This window comes from Pristis pectinata, chromosome 1 (genome assembly GCF_009764475.1).
Source record: "Pristis pectinata isolate sPriPec2 chromosome 1, sPriPec2.1.pri, whole genome shotgun sequence".
In the NCBI taxonomy this organism is placed as follows: Eukaryota; Metazoa; Chordata; class Chondrichthyes; order Rhinopristiformes; family Pristidae; genus Pristis; species Pristis pectinata.
Window position 1 is genome coordinate 73,263,365 of NC_067405.1, and position 26,787 is coordinate 73,290,151.

The 26,787-nt window shown below is 39.9% G+C and overlaps 1 protein-coding gene across 2 annotated transcripts in view; it reads left to right on the forward strand.

The window, feature by feature from the left end:
• Positions 1-26,787, forward strand: part of LOC127577496 (partitioning defective 3 homolog B-like) — a 787,668-nt gene that overhangs the window by 531,810 nt on the left and 229,071 nt on the right. For both annotated transcript variants that reach the window (XM_052028727.1, XM_052028736.1), the window contains exon 19: positions 11,660-11,764. In XM_052028727.1, the coding sequence (XP_051884687.1) occupies positions 11,660-11,764 (105 nt within the window). The remainder of the gene's footprint in view (positions 1-11,659; positions 11,765-26,787) is intronic.

Here is a 26,787-nt window from a genome sequence, read left to right on the forward strand (position 1 = left end):
CACCCAGCTCTTATTAATTACTGCCTAGATGACAAGCATCCTCCTTATGTCTTTTATGTGGTATACGTCATTCATTACTACCTAAATTGATTTATACTTCTATTTCTTAAAAAGTCTGGTTCACATATTAATCGTATTACAACTCCAAACTGACAGTTGGTTACTGTACTTTTCTTTTAAGAGGAGACTCCTTCTGGCCATGAGGTAATAAACAGACTTGCAACACAATCCATCTTGCATCCTTGACACTAATGTTGAATCAGCCTCTTCCAGCTATAGGGGTTACTATTGTGTAAACAGTTCCTGAAAATAAAAGCCAGAACTTAGCTAATGTTGGGATTGTTAGTCCTGCTTTCTTTCCTAATATATCAGTTCTCAACTACTAAAAATTACTTTTCCTGTCACTGTGTCTCTAACAGCTGCATTATCACCCCGGGTGAGTGACAGCCAGAGACAGTTAAAACCATTTTTGATCCATGCTGCGTCCTGTCAAATGTGACTCTTTAACAAGAATTAGACACGCTATATTTTTAAGTTTCTTAGTGAAGTGTGAAAGTTAGAGAGGTTGCAGAAATTGGTGTAAAGGTTTGAGAGAATACAGAAATCTGTTGGATGTTAAGGAATAAAGCAAGACAGGTAGAAGGTGAGAGCATTCTTGGCCATGATCATAGAAGTTACATTTGGCTTAGTTGGCTTTGGGTAAAGGTAGACCCGGAGTCAGAGAGTCACAGCATGGGAACAGGCTCTTCGGCCCACTGAACCTGTGTTGACCATCAAGTACCCACTATCACCAATCATACACTAATCCCATTTTATTTTCCCCACAATTCTCATCAACCTCCCCCAGATCCTACCACTCACCCACACAAAAAGGACCAATTAGCCTACCAACCCGCATGCCTTTGTGATGTGGGAGGAAACCAGAGGATGCAGAGGAAACCCATACAGTCGTAGGGAGAACCTGCAAACTCCATGCAAACTGGACCCAAGATCAGAATTGCACTGGGGTCTCTGGAGCTGTGAGGCAGTAGCTCTACTAGATGTACCACTGTGCAGTAAAAGTTCCCAAATGAGAAAAGGCCAAAAGCAGTGAAATGACTTTGGAAAGTGGACTGGGAACAGATACTTGAAAGTTAATCAATGTTAGAACAGTGGCAAGCATTCAGGCATGAGAAGATGAGGGTTCAGAAAACATATGTTCCCCAAAGGCAGGGACTTTGATTACCAAATCTCCAGCCCCTTGGGTATCAAGAAGTATGTGTTGTAGGTTAAAACAAGAAAGGAGAGCATTACTGCCCAGAGAAATATAGAAAAAGCAGGGTTGAAAATGGAAAGGTAGAAAGAAGAGGGGATGAGAAAAATGATGATAAATAAAATCAAGATAAACCTAAAGATGCATTTTATAATTAGGAAAAGTGTAGGACCTGTTCATGACCAAAAAGAGAACCTGTACATGTAGGCAGGAGAGATGGGTATCTTCTAAATGATTCTAAAGGCAGAATAACGCACACATTGCAGTTATAGTGTGAAATATTGAGTGGGTTAAACAGAAGGAGAAAATACTAATGGCAGATAGCAAAAATACTAAAATACTATCTACTAGCTGTAGATAAATCACTAAACCTATTTGAAACTTATCATGGCCAGTTGTGAGAAGAATGGGAATAAATAACAGAGACCCTGACCATCATTTTCCAAAGCTTTAGGTGTGGTACCAAAGGACTGGTAATATTGTTTTGTCGTTTAAAGAAACCAGTCATCCTAACTATTTAGTGGTGAATAAAATGTTGGAAAAAATTTTGAGGGGCTAATGAATCATCATTTCACAAAACACAGCTTAATTGAGGACAGTTGGTACTGCTCTATTAAGGGAAGGTTATGAGGGGCTAACTTAACTCAAATTTTTAAAGAAGTAATAAGGAGGCTCGATGAGGGTTGCGAATCTGAAGTAGACAACAGTAAAACACCAATAATTAGCATTCTTGGGACCTTGAAGGTGCCAGCTTAACAGATTTTCTGGACTATTGGATGTTGTTCAAGTATTAATACTGCAACACATTTTTAATTCAACATTTTAAAATTTGTTACACAGAATTATTATAGTTCTCCCAGTGAACCTGTAAGTTTAAAGACAGTGCGGGAAATGGGACGCTGATCAATTTAAAGAGAGTGCAGGAATAGGAGCCACATTGAGTTGAATGGGAGTGCAGGAAATATAGTATTACCTGCTGAGCCAAATGCTGAACCATCAAGATTTCCAAATGGTTGGATACCAGATTATCGGAGTTTTTCTATAATTGTGTTTTAGCAAGCGCTTTGATGAGGTTCCACATGACAAGCTGATCAGTAAAATAAAAATCTTCCATAGCCAAAGGGAAGTAGCAAGTTGGATCCACTATTGGCTCTGCTCCAGGAAGTAAAGGATACAGGTGCACACAAGTTTTAGAAACTGGATGGGCTGTATGCAGTCGGCTTCCGCAGGCTGCGGTGCTAGTTTCACTGATTTTTATGGTCTTTCTTGGTAATTTGAACTGGGCATGAAAAGTTTAAAGATAATGCAAAAATCAGCTGTGCAGCTGGTGAGGATGAAAGCTGAAGGTTGTAATAATGTATCGGTGGACTGGGTGGATAGAAAAAGTGGCAAACAGCATTCAGTCCAGAGAAGTGAGAGAGAATGCATTTGAGGATGGCAGAGAAGAGGAGGAAATCCCAATAAGGAACTGACATGTACAGAGAAACAAAGGGCTTTGAAGTGCAGGCCCACAGATCACTGATGGCAGCAGAAAAGGTAGATAACATGGTTGAGATGGCATGAGCTGAGGCACTGAGTATGAGGACAGGGAGATAGTGCTGGAACTTTATTCGATAGAGCCATGCACAGAGGATTGATCAGCAAGGTTAGAGCATGTGGGATTTAGGGTAATATACTGACATGGATTAAAAATTTTTATTAGATAGCAAAGAATGGGAGTAAACAAATTGCTCTCAAGTTGGTAGTATGTGACTGGTGGGGTAGTGTAGGGATCGGTGCTAGACCTCAGCTTTTCACAAACTATGCCCACAATTTGGCTGAGGGGACCAAATCTCATGGTTCCAAGTTTATAGATGCTACTTGACGAGGCAGGATTGTAAGTAAGATAATAATAAGATAAGGTCTCTTTATTAGTCACGTGTACATCGAAACACACAGTGAAATGCATCTTTTGCGTAGAGTGTTCTGGGGGCAGCCCGCAAGTGTCTCCACGCTTTCGGCGCCAACATAGCATGCCCACAACTTACTAACCCATACGTCTTTGGAATGTAGGAGGAAACCGGAGCACCCGGAGGAAACCCACACAGACATGGAGAACGTACAAACTCCTTACAGAAGCGGCCGGAATTGAACCTGGGTTGCTGGCGCTGTAATAGCGTTACGCTAACTGCTACACTACCGTACCTGCATGTAAAGAGATTTCAAGGGGATATAGACAAGCTGAGTGAGTGGGCCAGAATGTGGAAAAATGTGATGTCATTCACTTTGGTGTGCTAAACAGTAAGGCAGAATATTTAGAGTTATACAGCATAGAAACAGACCCTTCGGCGCAACTCATCCATGCCAACCAAGATGCTCATCTAAGCTAGTCCCATTTGACCACGTTTGGCCCATATCCCTCTAAACCTTTTCTATCCATGTACCTGTCCAAGTTGTACCTGCCTTAACCACTTCCTCTGGCAGGTCGTTCCATATATGCACCATCTTCAGCATGAAGAAGTTGCCCCTCAGCTCTCTTTTAAATCTTTCCCCTCTCACCTTAAACCTAAGCCCTCTAATTTTTGATTCCCTTTCCTTTGGAAAAAGCCTGTGTCCATTCACCCTATCTATGCCCCTCATGATTTTATACACGTCAATGAGGTCACCCCTCATTCTCTTGCGTTCCAAGGAATAAAACTCTAGCCTGTCCAACCTCTCATATAACTCAGGCCCTCGAGTTCTGGCAACACTCTTGTAAATCTGTTAAATAGTGAGAGATTTTTAAATAGTGGGAAATTAGATGGTGTTAATGATCAATGTGTGCTTGTACACAAGTTGCTGAAGGCAAAAATGTAGATGCAACAAGTGATTAAAAGGGAAATGGCATGTTAGCCTTTAGATGATTTGAATGCAAGAGTAAGGAAGTCTTTTTGCAATTGTATGGGGCCTTGGTGAAATGGCACTTGGAATATTGTGTACGGTTTTGGTCTTACGTAAGAAATGCTGTTCTCATATAGAGGAAGGTTTCAGGGATGGTGAGGTTGCATTTAAGGAAAGATTGAGTTGACTAGGACTGTATTCTGCGGAATTTATAGGATGAGAGATTTTATCAAAACATACACAATTCTTGAAGGGCTTGATGGGATGGATCCAGGGAGGATGTTTCCCTAGGTTGTGGAGTCAAGAACTAGGGGAGAACGTATGAGAATAAGGTGTGTGATATTTGGGGCTAAGATGAGAAATGTCTTAATTGAGAGGGTGATGAATCTCTGGAATTCTCTATCCTGAGGGCTGTGGAGGCTTAGTCATTGTGTTTAATCAAAGCAGAGATTGATAGATTTCCAAATCAAGGGACCTGGGAAATGGCGCTGAGGCAGAAGATCAGCCATTGATCCTAATGAGTGGTGGAGCAGGTTTGAAGGGCTAGAAGGCCAATTCCTGCCTTCATTTCTTCTGTTTTTATTTCCAAATGTAAGAGATGTGGAAACTTGAGTGGGAATAAGGCAATTTGCAAGGATATTAACATGACTGGAAGATTTTAGCTGTGAAGGATGATTGGACAGGCTGGGGTTGTGAAAATATGTTGGAGCTTAAGATAATGAGGACCAAGATAGAATGGAAAGGGAAATCTCACTTCCTTTAGCAGAGATGCTGGTAACAAAGGGACACAGACTTAAATGTAATTGGCAGAACAATAGGTTGAGAGCTGGTGGGATGGTCAAGGCAGAACTCCTAATCACTGTATCAACAAGTCTGCAGGTGGAATAAAGTGGGATAGATTCTTATGACCTCCACGTGTGCTTTAAGTCTCCATGGTTCTTTGCTAACTGCAGTGCATATTTTGTACAGACAAGGATAGTGGAGTTATGGATGTCGTTAAGTTTGAAAAGAGGGACTGATCAGTATAGTCAAATCTGGAGGCTGGAAAAGCCTAACAGAGTTTCAGCAGCAAATCTGCTGAGGTGGGTCAGAATTGGAGGTTTTTGTGGAGTTGGAGGGAGGAGGTTGTATTGAGTCCAAAATTCAACTTGGGGGAATCATACGTGACAGGCCATCTGATTCAGTTCTGGACAATTGCCGGGGCAGGATGGATTTGAAGGCCAGGGAACAAAATTTGTGATGGAGATGACAGACACTGAACAGACATGAATCTTGCTGGACTCCAGCCCCTACACACAAACACTCACCTGGACCAGATAGTGATGACTAACCTTGCTATCCCTGTTCACCCTGGATTCAAGCAGTGAGATCTGTGCCTGAGGCAGTGTTGTGCTCAGATCACTACCCTTGCTTTCAATAGGAAGCAATGCTCCGCCTTCCCCCCCCCCGCAAAAAAAAGACAAAGGTGGGGGTGGAGCATTGCACCAAATCCTTTCGAAACACTGTAAACTGTTTGATTTTTTTAAGAAATCATTTACTTAAATTTCAAAAGTATAGCAGAAATTAGAACACTAAAACAGAGATAATTAGTAACATTAAACTAAAATAAAATAATTTTTAGAAAATTACCAGCCTTCCCCTTTGCTCCTGATTTGCAGGCCAAGAATACCCCCACTGAAGTCAGTCAGGTTTCTAATTCAGTGTTGGTTCTGGGCAGCGACTGGATTGGAGATGTAGTTCCCCATCGTGATTGTATCCAGCACTGGGGCATTGTGACAACTCTGGTGGCATCTGTTGCACAGTAAGTCTCAGACTTCCACATTCAACAGTTCACGGGTGTAACTCTGAGACTTACGAAAACCACCAACTCCAACCAACAAAGTCTGTTCCCAAGCTTCAATCTTCTGAATATTTATCCAGAGAAAATTTCTCTTCATTTTACACTGTATGTCGAACAACAGTCTGACATACAATTTAGAGATAAAGGAAAGGTTAAAGGGAATTATGGTGATGTTAGAAGAGATGGTGAGGAGATACAGCTGGTTGCCATTAGCTTACATGCGATAAGTGACAGCGTGTTTATGGATTATGTTGTATAGGGGCTGAATGTAAATAATATTAAGCATTCGGGGATAGTTCCTTGAGGAGACGTCAGAGGTAACGATGCGGGTGTGGGATCATAAACCATTACTGGTGATTCTAGCTATATAAGAAACAGAAACAGTCCCACCCACCAGGACAATCAAGGACGACATTGGAGAAAGATGGGTTAATCAGCTGTGCCATGGACAGCCCAAGAAGGACAGTGGTGATATGTCATTCATGACTTGATCAGAGTCATTTCATTATCATGCAGTGCTGGAAACCAAAACAGAGGTTGAAGTGGGCACAGATTTGCATGGGCAGAGCTTTCCCATAATGAGCAAGCACACACTAGAGTAACACAGGACAAGTGAGGAAGTTCTAATCATGGATTAGTGTGCCTCCCAATTTGAACTTGCTCACTTTTGGGGCACTGGGCTAACATCTCATCTTATTTTTGCTCTTGTAAGACTTGATGCAGTTCATGATTAAATCCACTGGTGGTCTGGATTTGTGCAGTGAATGAGAAGGAAGGGCAGTGTATCAATTGATGTTTGGTTATTTATTATTGCCACCAGTGCAGAATAGGCTGACCTGTGATTTGTTCAGCATTGGTTTAACTTGATCCAAAGCAAAATTTGATGATTGACAGTGTTATGTGCTGCAAAAGGGTCAACGGAATTGGCTTCTGTGATTACGTTCTTCTCAAAGCCACCTTCAATGGAAGGAAGGTCAAGATTTTTGGAATCTGCAGCTCTTTTCACTGTTACTGGAGAGAATGTTACATCACTTGCACTATTGCTCAGAATTAAGTGATCTATGCATTCATGTTCGTAGAAAAACAATCTGTGAAGCTTCACAGCTGTGGGATCAATATTGGCCATTTTGAATAAACAGTTCAATCAGCTTTTACTATTTGAATCTCATATTAAATTTCTATTTTCACTAACCATAGCGTTAATATAACGCATCAGGCATGTTTCTTTACAGCACTTTCTTGTGTGAAAATGACATTTTTGTTGGCCAGTTAAATTGTGATCACTGAAACTGCTGATTAGCTTTCGCTTTGAATATTTAAGTTGCCCTGCCTTAAGAGGAATTGAAAATGCGCATTAATTTTGTTCACCAATGAGAAATGCCAGTTCTTATAAACAAAACTTTTAAGAAATGTTCCTTGTTTTACGTCTGCTCATTCAATTAATTCAGCTTTGGTTGTAGTTCTGAGCTGTGTTGAATTTGTTACAGAAAGCAGATGGGAAAGTGTGATATATTTGCATCGTGGGAAGAGTATAAATATAATGCCATATATGTATGTGTGTTTTTTTTATATTTAGTGGGTGTCCCATTCGAGTTTAGTGATGGGAAATGAAATACTGCTTGAGACTGCATGGAGCTTTGCCAACAAGATGTTGTTTCTCTTTGTGGCTCTAATGTTGTTCATCTGTTTAAAAAGGGGACATTATAAATAAATTATTACCCTCTGCCCTCATGCCTGCATGAAGGCTCTCTGTTCCTGCATGTAGAATGTGAAGTCAAACACCATATTCAACTGTTAGGTGGTCCAGGGTCAATATGGGGTAAACAGTAGTGACCAGAAAAGTTGGGGTTGCTCTCGTCAGAGCAGAGAAGGTTAAGAGAGATACAATTGAAGTGTTAGGTTCACAAAGTACATTATTTTAAGGTAACTGGCAAAAAGAAGCAATGGAGAATTGAGGAGCTTTTCCTTCAAATTGTAACACGTGAATGACAATCCTAGAAGGTTGTGGAGGTCGATTCTGCAATAACTATTAAGAAGGAATTGGATGTGTACTTGAAAAGGGGGAAAACTACTCCAGGGTCAGGGGAAAGAATAAGGGATGAGGTGGCTCTTTCAAAAGCATATTTCATCATTTGACAAACTCCTATGCAACATAACTCCATGATACTTATAGGAACATATCTAAAATTGGCCTGCACACTATGAGTATCAGGGTCCTAATACCCCAATCACCCCCATTTTCAAAGGGTCTCCCCTGTGTCTAAGAGGGGAGAGAGATTATATAACATGTTACAACAAAAATATTGAGATTTCACAGTTGTTGATCTTATTATTGTCATCCATCACATATTGCTGTGTTTGCAAACATTGCAAATGGAGGTCTGGCTGGAGAGATTTTTGGCTACCTTTTACCTCACTGAAAATTGCACAGACGTTGACAGATCTGCTGAAATGAATTTTGTTAATGGCCAATGTAATATACAGCAACTGTGTGAAGTTGAGAGATTTTGGGCTTCACGATATCATCTGCTTGAGCATATGCACTGTATTCAATTAGCCAATCCTGCCACTGAGGTTGTTGATAATCCTTCAGATCTGTAATGTGAGTCATCCACCGACACTTCCAACTATGTTCCATGTTTGTCACAATGTAGCGTGAAAGATGGTGTTCATTTTAAACAGAGCAGTGCGATTGTCTTTTACCTAATCCACATCATCTCCCACATGGGTAATTTTATTAAAACTCAGTGCAAGAATGCTGAAGGTAACATGCAGATAGCAATTGAATATCCCATTTACAATTGTTATGCTGCAGATTGAATGATTCTAACAGATTTTCCATTGTGTTGTTCGAAGCAAAGCACAGGACAAGCTGTTCCTTATCATTAAGCACTTCTCCTGATTGTGTCTCTGTGAAATACTATGGTTCATGTGCCTGCATTAAGATGCGATATATAATACAGAATTATTTCTGGTAACTAGACAGATCTTTGCTTCACTCCCTGTCCAGGATTCAGTTTTTAATGGGCTTCAGTAGAATGACAGTCAGAGTCTTCACCAATGCAATTCTTTCGGAATTATTGCAGAATGTATTGCAGAATCACAGAATGTTTGCAGCACAGAATGAGGTCATTCAACCTGTTGAATCCGTACCGGCTCTGCAAGAGCAATCAACTTGTCCCAAAACCACGCCGTTCCCCCATAACTCTGCAGGTTCTTCTCTTTCAAAAATTCATGCAACTCCCTTTTGAACACTGTGACTGCATCTACCCACATCCCCTGATGTTCCAGAAGTTAACCACCTGTGGTGTCTGCAAGATTTCCTTCCATCACTTTTGATCTTTTGCCAATCACTTTCATTCTATGTCCCCTCAGCCAAAGGGAACAGTTTCTCTATGTCTATACCCTTCATGATTTTAAATCTCCATCATATCCCCTTCAGTCCTCTCTATTCTGAAGAGAACCTCAGCTTCATTAGTCGATCCACTGAACGAAAGTCCCTCATCTCTGGAAGCATTTTAGTAAATCTCTTTTGTATCAGCTTTAAGACCTTTACATCTTGCCTAAAGTAATGCAGCCAGAACTGGATGCAATACAGGTAGTTCTGTTGTAACATGTGTTTCCATAATGCAAATTGGTTATGACGCAATTGATGGATTAGGGAACACGAGTTGCATTAAGCAGGCTGCATTGGTTATAGTGCATTCTATGCCCTGTTCTGAGATAATGTATCTTTCTACAATGCGAGGTTTCTTAGGAACTTGACTATTGCTTTATAGCAGAACTACCTGTACTCCAGTGTGGCTGAACCAGTGTTTTGTAAGAGTCCTCATGACTTCTTTGCTCTTGTATTTCAAGACTCTGTTTATCAAGCCAGTATCCTGTATGCTTTAAAAAACATTTTTTCAGCTTACCTTATTACTGTCAATGAACTCTGCACATATGTCCCCTAATCTCTGTGTTCTCATATCCCTTTAGGAATTGTGCCCTCAAGTTCATACTGCTCTTTCTCATTCTGCCTACCAAAACATAACACTTCACATTTCTCAGCATTAAATTTCACGGTCACAAATTGTCAAGAGTAGCAGTTTCAATGGTGGACTCATTAGAAGTTTATAATAGAGTTAATTAATATACTGATCCACTAAATGTCCCAATGGTCCTTGGTCTGCCTTCCTCTGTCAAGGTGACGGTAAGGACATTGCAACATAATAAGCTTAACAATCCTAAACCAAAATTTACATGAAAGCTGTGTTATAACTCTTAAGAATGTATTATAACTTTATGCAAAAAAATCCTCTCCCAAGGTCAAATAATTAATGATCCCTGGGCTCACCAGTTAAATGATCTGTGCATTATGGCACAGACCAGAAAATTGGAAGCATTTCCAGATCATTTCAAGAGAAGTGCTGAGTTAGTTGGTTTCAGTCATGGCTGATGGTGGCAACAATATCAATGGCCTTTTGTTTCTGGACAAAAGAGCCATAGCACGAGGGTTCCCTGAACTAGTTGATGTCCACTGAGTCTAGACTAAAAGATAATTTTCAGGAGGCTAAAGAAATTTGACATGTCCCCTTTGACCCTCACCACTTTTTATAGATGCACCATAGAAAGCATCCTGTCTGGATGCATCACAGCTTGGTATGGCAACTGCTCTGCTCAAGACTGCAAGAGACTGCAGAGAGTTGTGGACACAGCACAGAAACCAGCCTCCCCTCTATGGACTCTGTCTATACTTCCTGCTGCCTCAGTAAAGCAACCAGCATAATTAAAGACCCCTCCCATCATGCAGGTGATACAAGAGCCTGAAAGCACATACCACCAGGCTCAAGGACAGCTTCTTCCCCACTGTTATAGGACTGTTGAATGAACCTCTTGTACAATAAGGTGGATTCTTGACCTCACAATCTACCTCATTATGGCCTTATTGTCTGCCTGCACTGCACTTTCTCTGTAACTGTAACACTTTATTTTGCATTCTGTAAGTGTTTTCCTCTTACTACCTCAATGCACTGATGTGATGAAATGATCTCTATGAATGGCATGCAAAACAAAGTGTTTTTTCGCTGTACCTCGGTACACGTGACAATAATAAACCAATTTATGAATTTGATTTACCAATTTAAGATTGTATGCATGTCAGACCCAGATGGAAATGGCATTCATATTTGACACCCAAATGAATAAATGGGTTCAAATACTTCCTAGAATCAGAGTTTGGCTGAAATACTCATGTTGGTTAAGGTGACCCATTTTTAATTTTTGTTTCACAATGAAATGTTTTGGGGATCAGACAGGAAAGAGGACAAACTTTGGGATCACCCATTATATATTAAATGGTAGAGTAGGCTGAAGGAACAGCTTGACTGTTCAATTTCCAAAATATGTTCTGCACTAAATTGGAAAGCTTCAGTTGAGACAGTGGTATGGATGCTAGCATTTGCTTCTGAGTTCCCAAGTTATGGATTAATTCCTGTACCTGATTTCTATCTTGCAAGCTATCTTAGAGGCATACAGTTGTGGTTGTAAGGGAGGGGTATGGTATGGGTTGCTACCTGGAGAGGACAATATGTGGAGTTAGTAAATGGCAAAGCTAAAAATATTGTGTGTCATCCACCAATCTAGGAACTGCAAATACAAACTCAAATATCTCTGTGCCCACGACTTTTTAAAGCTACTTTTTTTTCTTTTATCTTTCTTTTGAAAAGGTTTGGTAAGAAAAAGGAAGACAAAGGGAAGGAACAAAAGACCAAGCAAAAAAATGATGCCCTGAATGAAGAAGAGCTGGAGAGAATGAAAGAAGAACGTGACAGGTATGCTATCTATGCAAGGATACATAAAAGAAGCAGAAAATTGTTGGCCAATGGCTAGCAACAATTCAGTCTTGAATTTTTTACATTTTATTTACAGCGTGGTAACAGGCCCTTCCGGCCCAACGAGTCTGCGCCGCCCATTTTAAACCCAAATTAACCTACCTGTACGTCTTTGCAATGTGGGTTATTTAGTATAAAAAATGTCTACGTCAATTATCAGATTTTAAAACAAAATAACTTAATTCCTGTTTAGAGACTAACCAGCCTCACTCAGTTCAGTTACCTTGTTACAAGTCAAGTTTCAAGTGGAGTTTCTTGTCATGTGCGCGAGTACAGTGAGATACAGGTACAATGTAAAGACTTGATGCAGCAGCATCACAGGCATGTAGATACAGAAAACACACAGAATATAAATTATACATAAATTATACATATACCTTGTGATAATTCAGTGATAGTTGATCAAATATTAATAGATGCATGTATTTTACCTCAACCATTATGGTCCTTCAGTGTCCTAAAGCATCCAAGACATTTTAGAACATATAAAGTTTGAAGTTTACCTGCTGAAGTTTTTAAATTGTTTCATGGTGAGTAAATCATTACAGTTGATAGTCTGTGTCTGAGTCATAGCATGCCAAACTTCACATGTGCAGATTGGAGCAGGCTTGCGCCTCCTTGATTCTGAAACCAGTCTTGTGAAGGAAACGTGAAGTAGGTTGTAGATTCACAGCTTGGATATTTTTAAGGATCAACTCTTGGAATTTACATAATGAACAGATTGTCATCTACATGATGGACTCAATTTGCACATTCAGGACTGATTTGCATTTGTATAGCACCTTTCATGTCCTCAGGAAGTCCCAAAGCACTTCACAGTCAACAAAGTATTTTTAAAGCATATTCAGCTATGTAGGGAAATACTGCATCCAATTCATGGTTCCATAAATAGCAGTTAGGAAAATGATGTGAAAATATGTTTTGTCTGAAGGACAGAAACAAGTATGTTTGTGCATTCTGTTTGAATTGGTGTGAGCCACTAAGGGATAGGGAAAACTTGGTTCATCTGGAATGAGCAACCAAGCAATGAGATGTTCCAATGATTTTTATACTGCTTTCAATGCCATAGTCAGAAATGGGCATTGTACACTGATTTACACCCATGACTGTTAAAATTATTTAATAATTGAAGTGGTTGAGGATAAATTATATCTAAATTGGCGGTTCAGCTCCTTCATTCTGCCTGTAACAGAAGAAGAGAGATCTGGCAAACAACTGGTGCTGCACAAGAGGCTGCTAAATAAGATGAGAGCTCATGGAATTACAGGAAGGATATTAGAATGGGTGGAGCATTGGCTGATAGGCAAAAAGCAAAGGGTGGGAATAAAGGGATACTGTTCTGGTTGGCTGCTGGTTACCAGTGGTGTTCCGCAGGGGTTGGTGTTGGGGCCGCTTCTTTTTACACTGTATATCGATGATTTTGATTATGGATTAAATGGTTTTGTGGCTAAGTTTGTAGACGACACCAAGCTAGGTGGAGGAGTAGGGAGTATTAAAGAAACAGAAAGGTTGCAGAGAGACTTAGATAGTTTAGGGGCATGGCAAAGAAATGGCAGATGAGATTCATTGTTGAGAAATGTGCAGTTGTACACTTTGGAAGAAGAAGTAAGCGGGCAGATTATTATTTAGATGGAGAGAAAATTCAAGTACAGAAGTGCAAAGGGTCTTGGGGGTCCTAGTGCAGGATACCCTAAAGGTTAACCACCAGGTTGGATCAGCGGTAAGAAAAGCGAATGCTATGTTGGCATTCATTTCGAGAGGTATAACATATAAAAGTAAGGAAGTGTTGATGAGGCTTTATGGGGCACTGGTGAGACCTCATTTGGAATACTGTGTGCAGTTTTGGGCCCCCTATCTTAGGAAGGATGTACTGATGTTGGAGAGGGTTCAGAGAAGATTTACGAGGATGATTCCCGGAATGAAAGGGCTTACATACAATGAGCGTTTGTCAGCTCTTGGACTGTACTCACTGGAGTACAGAAGAATGAGAGGGGACCTCATAGAAACATTTTGAATGTTGAAAGGACCAGACAGAGTAGATGTGGCTAAGCTGTTTCCCTTGGTGGGTGAGTCCAGAATTAGAGGGCACAGTCTTAGAATTAGAGGGTACCCATTTAGAATAGAAATGAGAAGAAATTTCTTTAGCCAGAGTGTTGTGGAATTGTGGAATTCGTTGCCACATACAGCTGTGGAGGCCTGATCATTGGGGGTGTTTAAGGAGGAGATTGATAGGTATCTAATTAGGCAAGGTATCAATGGATATGGGGAAAAGGCCAGAAATTGGGGCTAGATGGGAATAGTTTAGCTCATGGTGAGGTAATGGAGCAGACTTGATGGGCCAAATGGCCTACTTCTGCTCCTTTGTCTTGTGATCTTGTGAACTGATCGGAGTTCACAAGACTGTCATATCCCATCATGATGGGAGAAGGAACATCAATGTTAGCAGAGACTAGCATGTGAATACCAAAGACAAGGCATTTGCAGCTATTCGCAGTCAAAAGTGCTAGTTTTTCTCTGTTTCTTTCTCAGGTTCTTACCATCTATGAAGCCAGAACTCAAATAATTAGATTAATGTCTGTGATATCAAGAAACAGCTGAGGGCACTCAGTACAGCAAAGGCTGACAACGTTCCTAATGTGGCACAGAAACTTCTCTGGCACTAATTGGGCCTTTTGCCATCCACTTCAGTATAGCCATGACATGTGGCATGTATCCAACAATGTTGGAATTTGCTCAGAGAAGTCCTGCTAATGGAACAGCAGTCAACATAAGTTACAGATATTACAAGAGAAAAGAACAGGGGGGAGCACAAGTTGGAAAACATGTTCTTTGAAGTAACAAACAAAATGCTGGAGGAACTCAGCGGGTCAGGCAACATCTGTGAAGGGAAATGGGGAGTCGATGTTTCCATTCAGGATCCTTCATCTGGACTGAAAGATAGAGGGGAGGTAGCCAGTATGAAGAGGTGAGAGGAAGGGGTGTGGAGAAAGAGTTGGCAGGTGATAAGGTGGATCCAAATGAGGAGGAGTGATAGGCAGATGGAGGAGGGCTTTGTCCCCAAGGTGCCATATGATAGGAAGATGTACCAAATTGAAGTACATTTTATTCAGAATCCCATCTCCTGTTTTGAGGAGAAAGTGATGAACTTACTGAAAATTTATTTTTTTTAGTCCCCCACCTGTGCAATGGTTTCTTAGGAGCCAGTTGCCCAGATTCACTCTTTAGCCTTCCTGAAGTTTCTCATGCCCCACTGTGCTCTTTGGAATAAAACCACTCAGACAACATAATTACCCACTCCGGTCAATCAGGCTGGAAGGTCATGCATATACAGTAATGGTCATAGCTTTTGTTTAAATAAATTTAACATAAAAGGGGACGAATCTGAGAAAGAGATTAATCTTATCCAATTGCTCCATATGAAATTCAATAATGATCCACATGTTGCAGGGTATTGTAGGCATTTTCCCCGTAACAGGAAAGCGCAAGTCCTAAAGTCGCAGTTAATGATTTGTCTCTGTGATTCTTATGGAGCTCTGGACTCCTCATGGAGTCTAACAAGGGAGCCTGAAGGTACAATAGTAAATCCCACCCGTGCATGCGCATGCACACGCATGCACACGCATACACGCACACATTTGTGGGGGGGAGCAAACATCCTGTTACTGGGAGAGCTCATTAGTTTCAGTGGGGAGGAAGGGCTGCGAGTGACTGCAAGTATTAGCTCATTTTGTTTTTTTTAATTGCAGGGATGTTTAATGTTTTTATTATATTAACTTTTTAATGATTTAATACTTTTTGGTTGTTTTAACAGTCAGAGAAATCCAGAAATATTCAGAATATTTTTTTTACTTTGACAACTTTGACTGTTCCATCTGGGTGAGGGGTGTGGCTCAGCTGGTTGTCAGAGTTTTATTTCACTTTTCACTGCGGGCAGAGCTTGCTTTGGGTCTCCCACTGCAATGTAGAAGCCCCTTTTGTTGTACAAGGCCTTGCTACAAAGAATCCAGCTAGCTCTCCACTACAGCTTGTCCAGGCTACTTCATATAAGTATAATCTTTGTTTTGGAAGTCAGAGTCAACTGCAGGCCCATGATTTGATAAATAATTTAAAATACCTTAAAGAGGAAGAGCATAGCATATTTTTGGAACTTAACTTGCAATCTAAGTTTCGGTCAGTGCTGAAGTAATTACATATACTTTAAAATTATGTGTTTTTATATATCACTGAAATCTCAGTCTATCTTATTACAGTGATGTTGCTTATTTTTGGTTGAATCTGAGGCTGTGGGATAAACGTGTGACGTAGCTTGTCTGCATGAATGATTTCTCTCGTGATTAGAACATTTGCATTTTTCTTTCATAGCCTCAACAGTTCTGGCATGTCTGAATTGCAAATGAAGTACATGCAAAAATAGATTTATTTAGTTCCTCCGCAATTTCAAGATGTCCCAAAGAGGTTGAGAGCTAATGAAATACTTGTGAAGTGTGGTCATTGCTGTAATGTTGTAAATATGTCAGCCAATTTGCTCACAGCAAGAAGAGCAAGTGGAAATAGCCTCTTTAATTCTTACAGTGCTCTGACATGGGACTTTTCATGGAGTCTAATGAGGGAGCCTGAATAAATATTGGCCTGGACTCCAGAGATCATTCCTCTGTTCTCCTTTAAAATAGTGCTGTGGGATTTTTTTTGTCCACCTTAAAAGGCAGAAATGCCCTGTTTCATGTCTCATCTAAAGAATGGCATCTGTGATTGCTCAGCCCTCTTTTAGTAGTGCACTGGAATGTCAGTCTAGATTTTGTGCACCACTCTCTGGAATTAAAGTTGAAATTGAATTTGTATTCTACTGATTCAGAGACAGGATGTACGTTGCTATAATACTATTCACTTCTCTTGAAGTGTCTGTCTTCTGAAAAGAAGAGAATGATCGGATCTAGGAAAGGAGTCACAGTAGGAACTGCAGTGGAAAGCTCAGACATACTGCCCTACAAATTTCAAAGCACTAATGTCCATGGCACCTAACAAATCTTCCTAATATTTAATCATCTATACAAACATATCACACAAATGGTCTGGGAATTAATGTTTAAGTGCTTTTTGTCACAAACAATTGTGCTCTAAAAGCCCTTAATTGTTTGCATGGCCTGTCTGAAATCAGAGCCATTTTGTAATTGAAGAAAATAATTAACTGGTTATTGCAAGAGTAGATGTTAATATTATTTCCAAGTACAAGGAGAGCTGCACTGTCACAGATGCCAAGAACATGGTTTTAGTTTCATACAAAACAACTGAATGTTGTTTTTACCAGCGCATCTATATTTGATTTATCAGCAAGTTCCATTTATGTTGCATTGGTAACATCGTATAACATCTCAAAGAGATTCACAGAAGCAAAATTTGACACACAGGCAAATAAATAGATTTTACAATGAGTAAATAAAAGCTTGGTCAAAGGGGTGGGTTTTAAGGAAAATTGTAACAGAGAAGAGAGAAAGAGTATTCAAGGGACAAAGTTTGTAGCAGGGATGGACCACCAATGAAATTCCGCCAACAGTGGCGAAGTGAAAATAGAGGATAAGCAAAATTTATAAGAAAACAGTTATTTGCTTTTACATCTTTGTTGGACTGTCCAGAGGTAGTTAACAGTCTTTCACGATCAGCGAGGTCAGATACAGATTATTCTTCAGAATCAGCAGTTACAGACTACATGTTTCTCTTGCACAAAGGGCTTTCAAGTGTGGAATAGATTTAACTCTGAGTAAATTCTGAATTGTTCTCATATGGCTTTTTGCTTAGTAAAGTACTGTATTGTACCTCTAAGAACTCTTAAAACTACAATTTATTTGTTTATTTATAGTTAACTACTTGTGTATTGATCAGATGTCCTGGCACAGAAGCTCATAGTGAACTACAAGCTGTGTTGACAGTTAATTTTTACCACGTTGGGCCAATATTTTAGGGAACTGAGATGTACACTCACTTCCAACATGAAAGGCATAGGATGTCATTGGTAAATGCACTGGGCTAATCCACCATGGGCATATTGTAAAACAGTGAAATTTTGATATCAATAGGTGTACAAAATTGATCTGACACCAGCATTACATCTTTTGAACTCCACATTCCATCCAGCTCTTCATAGGAACCTTACACAACTCAACACGTCATCAAATAGAGCAAAAGATTCAGCTCCCCGCTTCCTCCAACCCTGCACCATCTCCAGCATAATTTACAGGGACTATGAGCAGTTCATGCAGCTATGCATGTTCTCCTGAGTCTTTTCCAGCTACTTCCCGTTATGTGCTACCTTCTGCAGTTCATTAGGGGTGAGAGTGAGGGTGCAGGTTTTACATTTAGTTGCTTAAACTATCATGGTTGAATAGTTGACACTGTTTCCGACTGTGGGTGCAGGGTTTACAACGGTGTGTTGGAGTAAACTAAAGTACATGGACTGAAATATTGACCGCTGATTGGCACAGATTATTGATCTTACAGGATGGGGGTGCAGTGGATGAGGTTAGTGGTTATTTGGATGTGCCAATTAAAAATAGAATTTGCTCACCTTGAACACCCATGTAAGATCATTAAATTTGTTTCTGCATTACATCCATGTTAAATGTAGAACAGCACAGGAACACACCCTTCGGCCCACAGTGTCTGCGCCAACCATCATGTAAAAATCTAATCTAATCCCATCTGCCTGCACGAAGTCTATGTCCCTCCATTTCCTGTTTGTCCATGTGTCTGTCTAGATGCTTCTTAAACATTGCTATTGTATCTGCTTCTACCACTTCTCTTGTCAGCTCGTTCCAGGAACCTACCACCCTCTGTTTAAAATAAAAGCTTGCCTTGCACATCTCCTTTAAACTTTTCCCCTCTCACCTTAAATCTATGCCATCTAGTATTTGACATTTCCATCCTGGGAAAAAGACCATCTAGCCCTACCTGTGTCTCTCATAATTTTATATGTTCTTGGAGTTACACTGTTAGTTTTGTGTTTTACTGCTCCTCTTTCCTACTGTGCATATCTGAAGGACCTCTTCCAGGATGAATCTCCTCTCTTCCACTTCTTTGGCGAAAACTTTCACTGTGGCATATCATCTCGCTTTATCAGCCACTCCCCAAAATATACATACGAACAGGCGAATTCAGAGCAGTAGGCCACTTAGAACCCTTGAGCCAACTTCGTCATTCAATAAGGTCATAGTTGATTGGAATATAACTTCAGATCCCATGTACCCCAGTATCTTTTCAGAACCTTGCTTATCAAGAGTCTATTTACCTCTGCTTTGAAAATATTCAATGTTGCTTCTACCCACTTTGAGGAACAGAGTTCCAAAGACTCTCAGTCCTCTGAATGGGGAAGAAAATTTCCATCTCTGTCTTATTTTTAAACAGTGACCCCCTTGTTCTCGATTCTCCCACAAGAGGAAACATCCTCTCCACATCCACCCTGTCAATAACCCTCAGCATCTTGCATGTTTCAATCAGGTCTCCTCTCATTCTTCCAAACTCCAGTGGATACAAGCCTAGATTGCCCAACCTTTCCACTTTGGACAATCCGTCCATTCTTGCTATTGGTCTAATAAAACTCTGATCTGCTTCCAATGCATTAACATCTTTCCTAAAATAAGGAGAACAATACGACATACAATAGTCCAGATGTGGTATCACCAATGCCCAATGTAACTGAAGTATAACCTTCTTCCACAACAGTAAACAACACCATTCTGTTAGATTTCCTAATCACTTTCTGCACCTGCATACCAACCTTTTGAAGATCTTGCAGTAGACACAGATGCCTTTGCACCTCAGGACTCTGCAATCTTTCATCATTTAGATAATATTCTTCTTTTAATTTTCTTGCCAAAACGGACAGTTTTACATTTTCCCACATTATACTCCATTTGCCATACTTTCGTTCATTATTCTAACCTATCCATATCCCTTAGTAGTCTCCATGTGCCCTCTTCATAACTTACCTTCCTATCATCGGCAAATTTAGCAACCGTGCCTTTGGTGCCTTCATCCAAGTCACTTATATAAATTGTAAAAGGTTGCGACCCAGCACCAATCCCTGTTGGTCAGCTACACTTCTGTCCGCATCAATATGTTACTTCCTTTACCATGATCTTTTACTTTCTGCAATACCTTTGAGGTAGAACCTTATCCCATGCCTTTAGGAAATCTGAGCTTTGTACATTGACCAGTTTTCTCCTTATCACAGCAGTGGTTCACTTTCAAAGGACTTCCACCATTTCCCAAAGCCGCAATGCACCTCTGCATTAAGAACTGCAAGTTGCCTCTAACTAGAGATAAGCACTCTTAATATTGGGCTCCCCAGCTAATACATGCAGTCATTGCAAATTAACAGGCTATCTTCACTAGAACACAGTTTAATTCCATTCCTTCATCCCCATACATGTTCTCAAAAATTAACCAATTAAATCATCTTTTTGTTTCTCCCCACTCCCACACACTTATTATGTATCTTTTCACCTCTGAACCTGTCTTTTCCTTGTTTGTCTTGTTAGGTTTTATTATACAGAGAGACCATTCAGCCTTTCATAAATGTGCTGTTTCTTTGAAAGTCAAATCTGTTACCATTCCCTGCTCTTTCCTATAGGTCTGCACACTTTTCTTAGCAAATATCTAACAAATTCCCTGTTGAAAGTTATGGTTCAATCTGCTTCAAGCTGCAACCACTCGCAGAATAATAAGTGCCTCTATACTTCATCTAGGTCTTTTGCCAATTAACTATTTATTAACCTTTTCAAACAATCATAACTTCTCTCATCTCTCCATAGAACTGAAGTCCCTTATACCCAGTATCATTCTCATAAACTACCTGCTCACATACATTTGCTCATTGCAGCCAAAAAGTTCTATTTTAACTTCATCAGTCCACAGGACTTGTTTCCAAAATGCATCAGGCTTGTTTACATGTTCCTTTGCAAACTTCTGATGCTGGTGAGGACGCAGAAAAGTTTGGAGAAAAAAGGGTGCAGAATTTCATGAAAAGAACACCTTTCCAACTGCTAAGCTCGGGGGTGGATCGATCATGCTTTGGGCTAGTGTTGCAGCCAGTGGCATGGGGAACATTTCACTGGTAGAGGGAAGAATGAATTCAATTAAATACCAGCAAATTCTGGAAGCAAACATCACACCGTCTGTAAAAAAGCTGAAGATGAAAAAAGGATGGCTTCTACAACAGGATAACGGTGCTAAACACACCTCAAAATCCACGATGGACAACCTCAAGAGGCACAAGCTGAAGATTTTGCCATGGACCTCAAAGTTCCTGACCAAAACGTCATCAAAAATCTGTGGATAGACCTCAAAAGAGCAATGCGTGCAAGATGGCCCAAGAATCTCACAGAACTAGAAGTCTTTTGCAAGGAAGAATGGGGGAAAATCCCCCAAACCAGAATTGAAAGACTCTTAGCTGGCTACAGAAAGTGTTTACAAACTGTGATACTTGCCAAAGGGGATGTTACTAAGTACTGACCATGCAGGGTGCCCAAACTTTTGCTTCGGGCCCTTTTCCTTTTTTGTTATTTAGAAACTGTAAAAGATGCAAATAAAAAAATAATCTTGCTTAAAATATTAAAGAAATGTGTCATCTTTAACTTTATGCCTTTTGGAAATCAGGTCATCTTTTACTCGCTTAGCTATTCACAGTAACAGGAATTTTGACCAGGGGTGCCTGAACTTTTGCATGGTGAGATGAAGACAGGAGGAAAGTTGAAGAGCAAAGATACTGGAATGCTGAATGGATTGAGTATGGCAGCTCAACAAGTAATTTACCACAGTCACAGGATACTTGCTCACTTTGCCTCAGTCCACAGACGTGCATGTTTAAATACTGGGTCCAAAAAGTTGACTGCATAAGATTCTCAGAAACCTTTCTGTTGAAGTTTCTGGATGGGTGAGCGTGTGGGCATTAGATGTTTCAGTTCACTTTGCAGGGGCATTGAATACAAAATCAACTGCAATTGAATTTTTTTCACCTGTAGTGAACTAGATTTTTAACAGTTCCATGTTTGTGGATTAGGGAACATTGAAAGAATTCTGAAATAAACTTTCAGTTCTGTCACACAGTACAGTCTGTCCAGGACGTGGCAAAATGAATCTCCTCAACCCAAGAAAGACTACTGAACCTTCTTCAGCTGACAGCATTCTTCATCTTAAATCCTAACAAATCCATCCATAATAATTTGAAGCACTTTCAGATTAACCTGGATCTTTGCATGAGTTTTTTTTTCCCCCATTAGAAAACATTGGTTCAGTTCTGGTTTCAATGAATCAAACTTTGTTTAAAATCTAAAAGCACAGCTTTCATTTGCTACTGAATTCATCTTTTGTTGGTCGTTACTGGTTATGAATAATTGTTGTACCCAACCTTATGCAAGGTTCCCAGTGGTATTCCCTTAATATGCAGCTAATGATGGATTGATATTTCAGAACTCTTTTCTTCTAAAAGGTCAGTAGAAGCTTTTAAAATAAGCAAAAGTACAGTAGAATTGTTCAGGGTTAGATCAAAAGCTGTTAAAAACATTTTTCATCTAAATGTCCAGATTTATTATGGCAAGATATATAAAATTTCTGGGAATAGTCAATAGTTTTTTAAAAATCGAGATACCTTGACCATTAATTGCATTTGTTATCATGTCACATCCAGGATTGACCTCTGATGCCAGCTTCACATGGTCAAATACCTGTAGTTTATGAATTTATCTGACAAATTTGAAATTAAATTTCATTTCTGAAAACATCCAGAATTACAGTTTAGGTTTTCATTATGTAATTTGTTATATGGAGTTTGTAAATGGCCAAGATGTAGTTAAGGGAGAGCTATTTAAGTACAGGAAGAAAAAAGAAATTGAGTGACATGCTGAAGAAAAATGGAGTGTGCGTGTCCTTGTATGGAACATGATCATTGTTATAACATTTTTCTACATTGTAAGGTCCATGTGATTATAAATTCCACAATTATTCCCAATTCCAAGTCCTTTTTGATGAAGCTCATCTAATCATGGCCATAATTCAAATATTTTTTGTTGGGCAGCAGAAGTTGTATCAATGCCAAATTTGTTGCCCATTCCTACGTAGCCTGGGATGGTGATATTGGACCTTGAACTAGTGTACTTTCAATGATGATATTGCTTCCATCATTGTGTTATGTAGGTATTTCATGGATTCTGATCCAAAATAAAAATCAGTGTTTGTTCATATTCAGATGGTGAGTAATTTAAGGAGCTGTAGTACTAGAAATTGTGGATATTTATTTAAGGGCATCATTCAAGTAAACTGCGTCATTGTGGATGGTGCCATATTCTTCATGTGACTGTTTACGTAGAAGATAAGTGAGCATTACGTTGTACCGTTCTGAGCATTATAGATGCTGGAGCATGTTTGTGATGTCAGGGGTGAGCCATTTATTGAATTACCAGTCTTTGTCCATATCTGTTCCCATGATATTGATGTCGCTGGTTGAGTTCAGTTCCAAGCCAGAAGTGACCTCCTAGGTTATTGATACTGGCAGACTCTGCAATGTAAGATCATTGAAGATCATGGGGAAAGTGTCTGGACTTTCTTTTGTTTGAGATGGTCATTATCTCGTGCTTAACATGGCTAAACAGTTGCTTCCCCATTATTAGCAAGTCTGGGTAGTAATCAGTCCTGCTCTTGGTTGATACATGGCATTTTCTTTAACTGAGGTGTTGTGAATGGATCTGAACACTGTGGAATAATTAGATAACAGCCTCTCACTTGGCCATTTAATAGAGCGAACTTAATAAATGGAGTAGCTAAGCAGATGAAGTACATTCCTTTGAGGGATCCCTGCAATGACGTTCAGGGACTGAGAAGACCAGTTTCCCTCTAAGCATAATCATCTTTCCTAGACTTGAAAACACTCCCCACCATCCTCAACAAAAGACATACATACAACCAAAAGTTCAGAGAGATGATTTGGCCTTGTGCTGCTCGTTCCTATTTATTACAGCACAGAAAGAGGTCCATGCCAGCTCTCGGTAGAGCAATCCGATCAGTCTCATTCCTCCTTGCCCTATTTCCAGTAACTTACCATGAACAATTAACCTAACAACCTGCATGTCTTTGGGATGGTGGGAGGAAACCACAACACCCATAGGAAACCCACATGGTCACAGGAAGAACATGCAAAGTCCACACAGGCAGCACCTGATGTCAGGATTGAACCCAGAAGCTGTCTCATAGTGCGTACTGGTGAGCAAGAGGTATCTTGAGCCATTACTCACTCTCATGTGCCCTTAAGTAGCACAAGCAGGACTAGAATGAAGTTTTTTTGTATAGTGACAATCAAATCATTACTTGCTATGCTCCAGTCCAAAGCATTCTGAATGGTGTTTACTAGGTTTTCACAAACTGTTGAGTCCCAGATTCTTGCCAGACTTGGACTCATCACTGGGTCAAAAGTAACTTGCACAAGAGTACCCTTACCACACGGTCTGCCTGGTTCCACTATCACCTTCTCAAGGGCAAGTAGAGATCAGCAGTTAAATGCTGGCCTGCTGGCGATGCCAACGTCCTGTGTAGGAATAAAAGGAAATCATTGTGTGTCTTGTCATTTTATGGCAGTGTTACAATGGTTAATGTAAAATTAATGCTGATTTTAATATGCTGACCAGCCTGATCTCTCTGTCTCTGTCTCTCACTCCCCCTCCCCCTCCCTCCCCCTCTCCCTCTCCCTCTCCCTCTCTGCCTCCCCATCTCTCTCTTTCACACATAGATTCTTAACTCCCTCCTAGCCATTGTGTGGTTTATTTGGGAAAAAATGTAGACTTGTGTCCATACAAGGCCAGGGGTTAACCTGAAGCAAGTTGCTTCCTCTGCTCAAGGTTGAAAAAGGATTTTGTCTTTTATAAGGCTAGTTGAGAGTTAAGAGAAATCTATGTTTTTGTTCATTGAGTATGTTACTTGGGGGGATAAAAATGTCTTTCTTTTTCCCACAGACTTGAATGAAAGTGAAATAAAATCCATTGAATCTATATCCTAAGAGACTGAAGAGGCTATTGGACTTTATTACCTTTCACATTATTTATTGAAGCTTTTATTTAATTGGTAAAAAAATGCAATAGCAGCCAACTTCAGTAAGTGATTACATGGCACACATTCAAGGCACTCTGAAATGGCTTGTACTGTTTTTTTTGTTAAATGAAAGATTTCTGTGAATGATATGAGTAATGGCATACTTCTAAATTAAAGAATTTTATGGTGAAAATGCACTCCCTAAGGAGACCTGCTCTGTGCATAAGGGACAGATTTATATAAAAACAGCACTGCAGTCAAAAGGTATGTCCAAGACTTCAAAAAAAGACCCACTAAATTTACATTAACCATATAGCTGTGTATTAGAAATATAGTCACTGTTTTCAGCTGCACTAAATCCAAGAAAAATATAGTGCCCCATTGTTCATTTTAGTAATCAGCATTGTTTACAAAGGGCCCACAGCATTGCACGGATGATGCCTCCTGCTCTATGCTCCATGAGTACACGATGGAGGAGAGTGTTTATACACATCCATTCCATGGTTTAAAATGTATGCGATCAGCTCAATGATTCATGCAGAGAATGTGTGAGGCAGAAGTGGAAGGCTGGAAAAAGCTACGTCTGCTACATATTCAAAGGAATCTTTACCCTTCATTTTTCCTCTTCACCTGGAGGCACTGCATTTTTTTCTTGAGTTAACTTCCAGAAGAATCAGCAGCACTGCAGTGTTGTGCCAGTTGGCTGTTGTAACACAGAAGCAAACTGGCGTGAAGCATTGACACTAGCAGAGGCCAAATGATCTGTTTCTGTGCCGTAAATTAGGTAATTTTCTAAAAGTCGGACATGACCTTCCACTGACCAATAATGCTGGCCTGATCCACGAATTATCTGGTTCAATTAGTTAATGTGCATCTGGACTACCACCATGCCTGTAAAAGCTCTTTTCAGATGCTGAGAATAAAAGTTAACAACAGTATAATCTTAAATATCAGCAATAGTTGATTACTAATGGGGTAGAGAATCTATTATTGCATAAATTACAGGATATTACAGAAATGTATGCCAACTGTCCCACAAGCCTCCTTATCACTTGTGACACACTAAAATTTATGTTAATTTTAAAATTGGTATAAAAGAATAAATTACCTCTCCAGAAATGCATGTAGCGAATCCAGGAACATGCAGCTTCTTAACTTTGCACTTCTATGAACTCAGTGTATTTATTTAAGAGTAATTAAATTTTCTTGAGCCTTAAAAGGCCACATAGACACCTAGCAAGAAAGGCATTGAATTATGGGTTAATTTCCACGTGGTTTCAGTAACCTTAGCAGAGGGGCTGTAGAAACTCATGAGGAGAAAAGATTGAACGACTATACATGCCATTTTCACGGGTGGTTTTTGCAGTTATTATGCAAAAATTTAAGAGCTGAAGAAATAGGTGCAGGGATAGGCCATCAGGTCATTCAAGCCTACTCTGCCATTCATTTAGATCGTGGCTCATCTTCTATCTCAGTTCCAATTTCCAGCACTTTCCACATGTCCATTGTTCTCGAAATGTCCAGAAACCTATCAATTTCAGTTTTGAATGAACAGAACCACCGAGCCTCCACAGCTCCTTGGGGTAGAGAATTCCAAAGTTCTCTGAAAAAGAAATTTCTCTTCATCTCAGTCCTACCCTTATTCTGATACAGTAACCCCCATTTCTAGACTCCTCAGTGAGGTGAAACATTATCCCTACATCTAGCTTGTCAATGCCTTTAAAAATTTTGTATGTTTCAATGAAATGAAATCTCCTTTAATACTTCCAAATTCTAGAGACTACAGTCCAAGTCTATTCAATCTCTCCTCATGTGCCAAACCCACCATCTCAGGAACCAGGCTAGGGAATATTCATTGTACTCCCTCTGTGACAAGTACATTCTTTCTTTGGTAA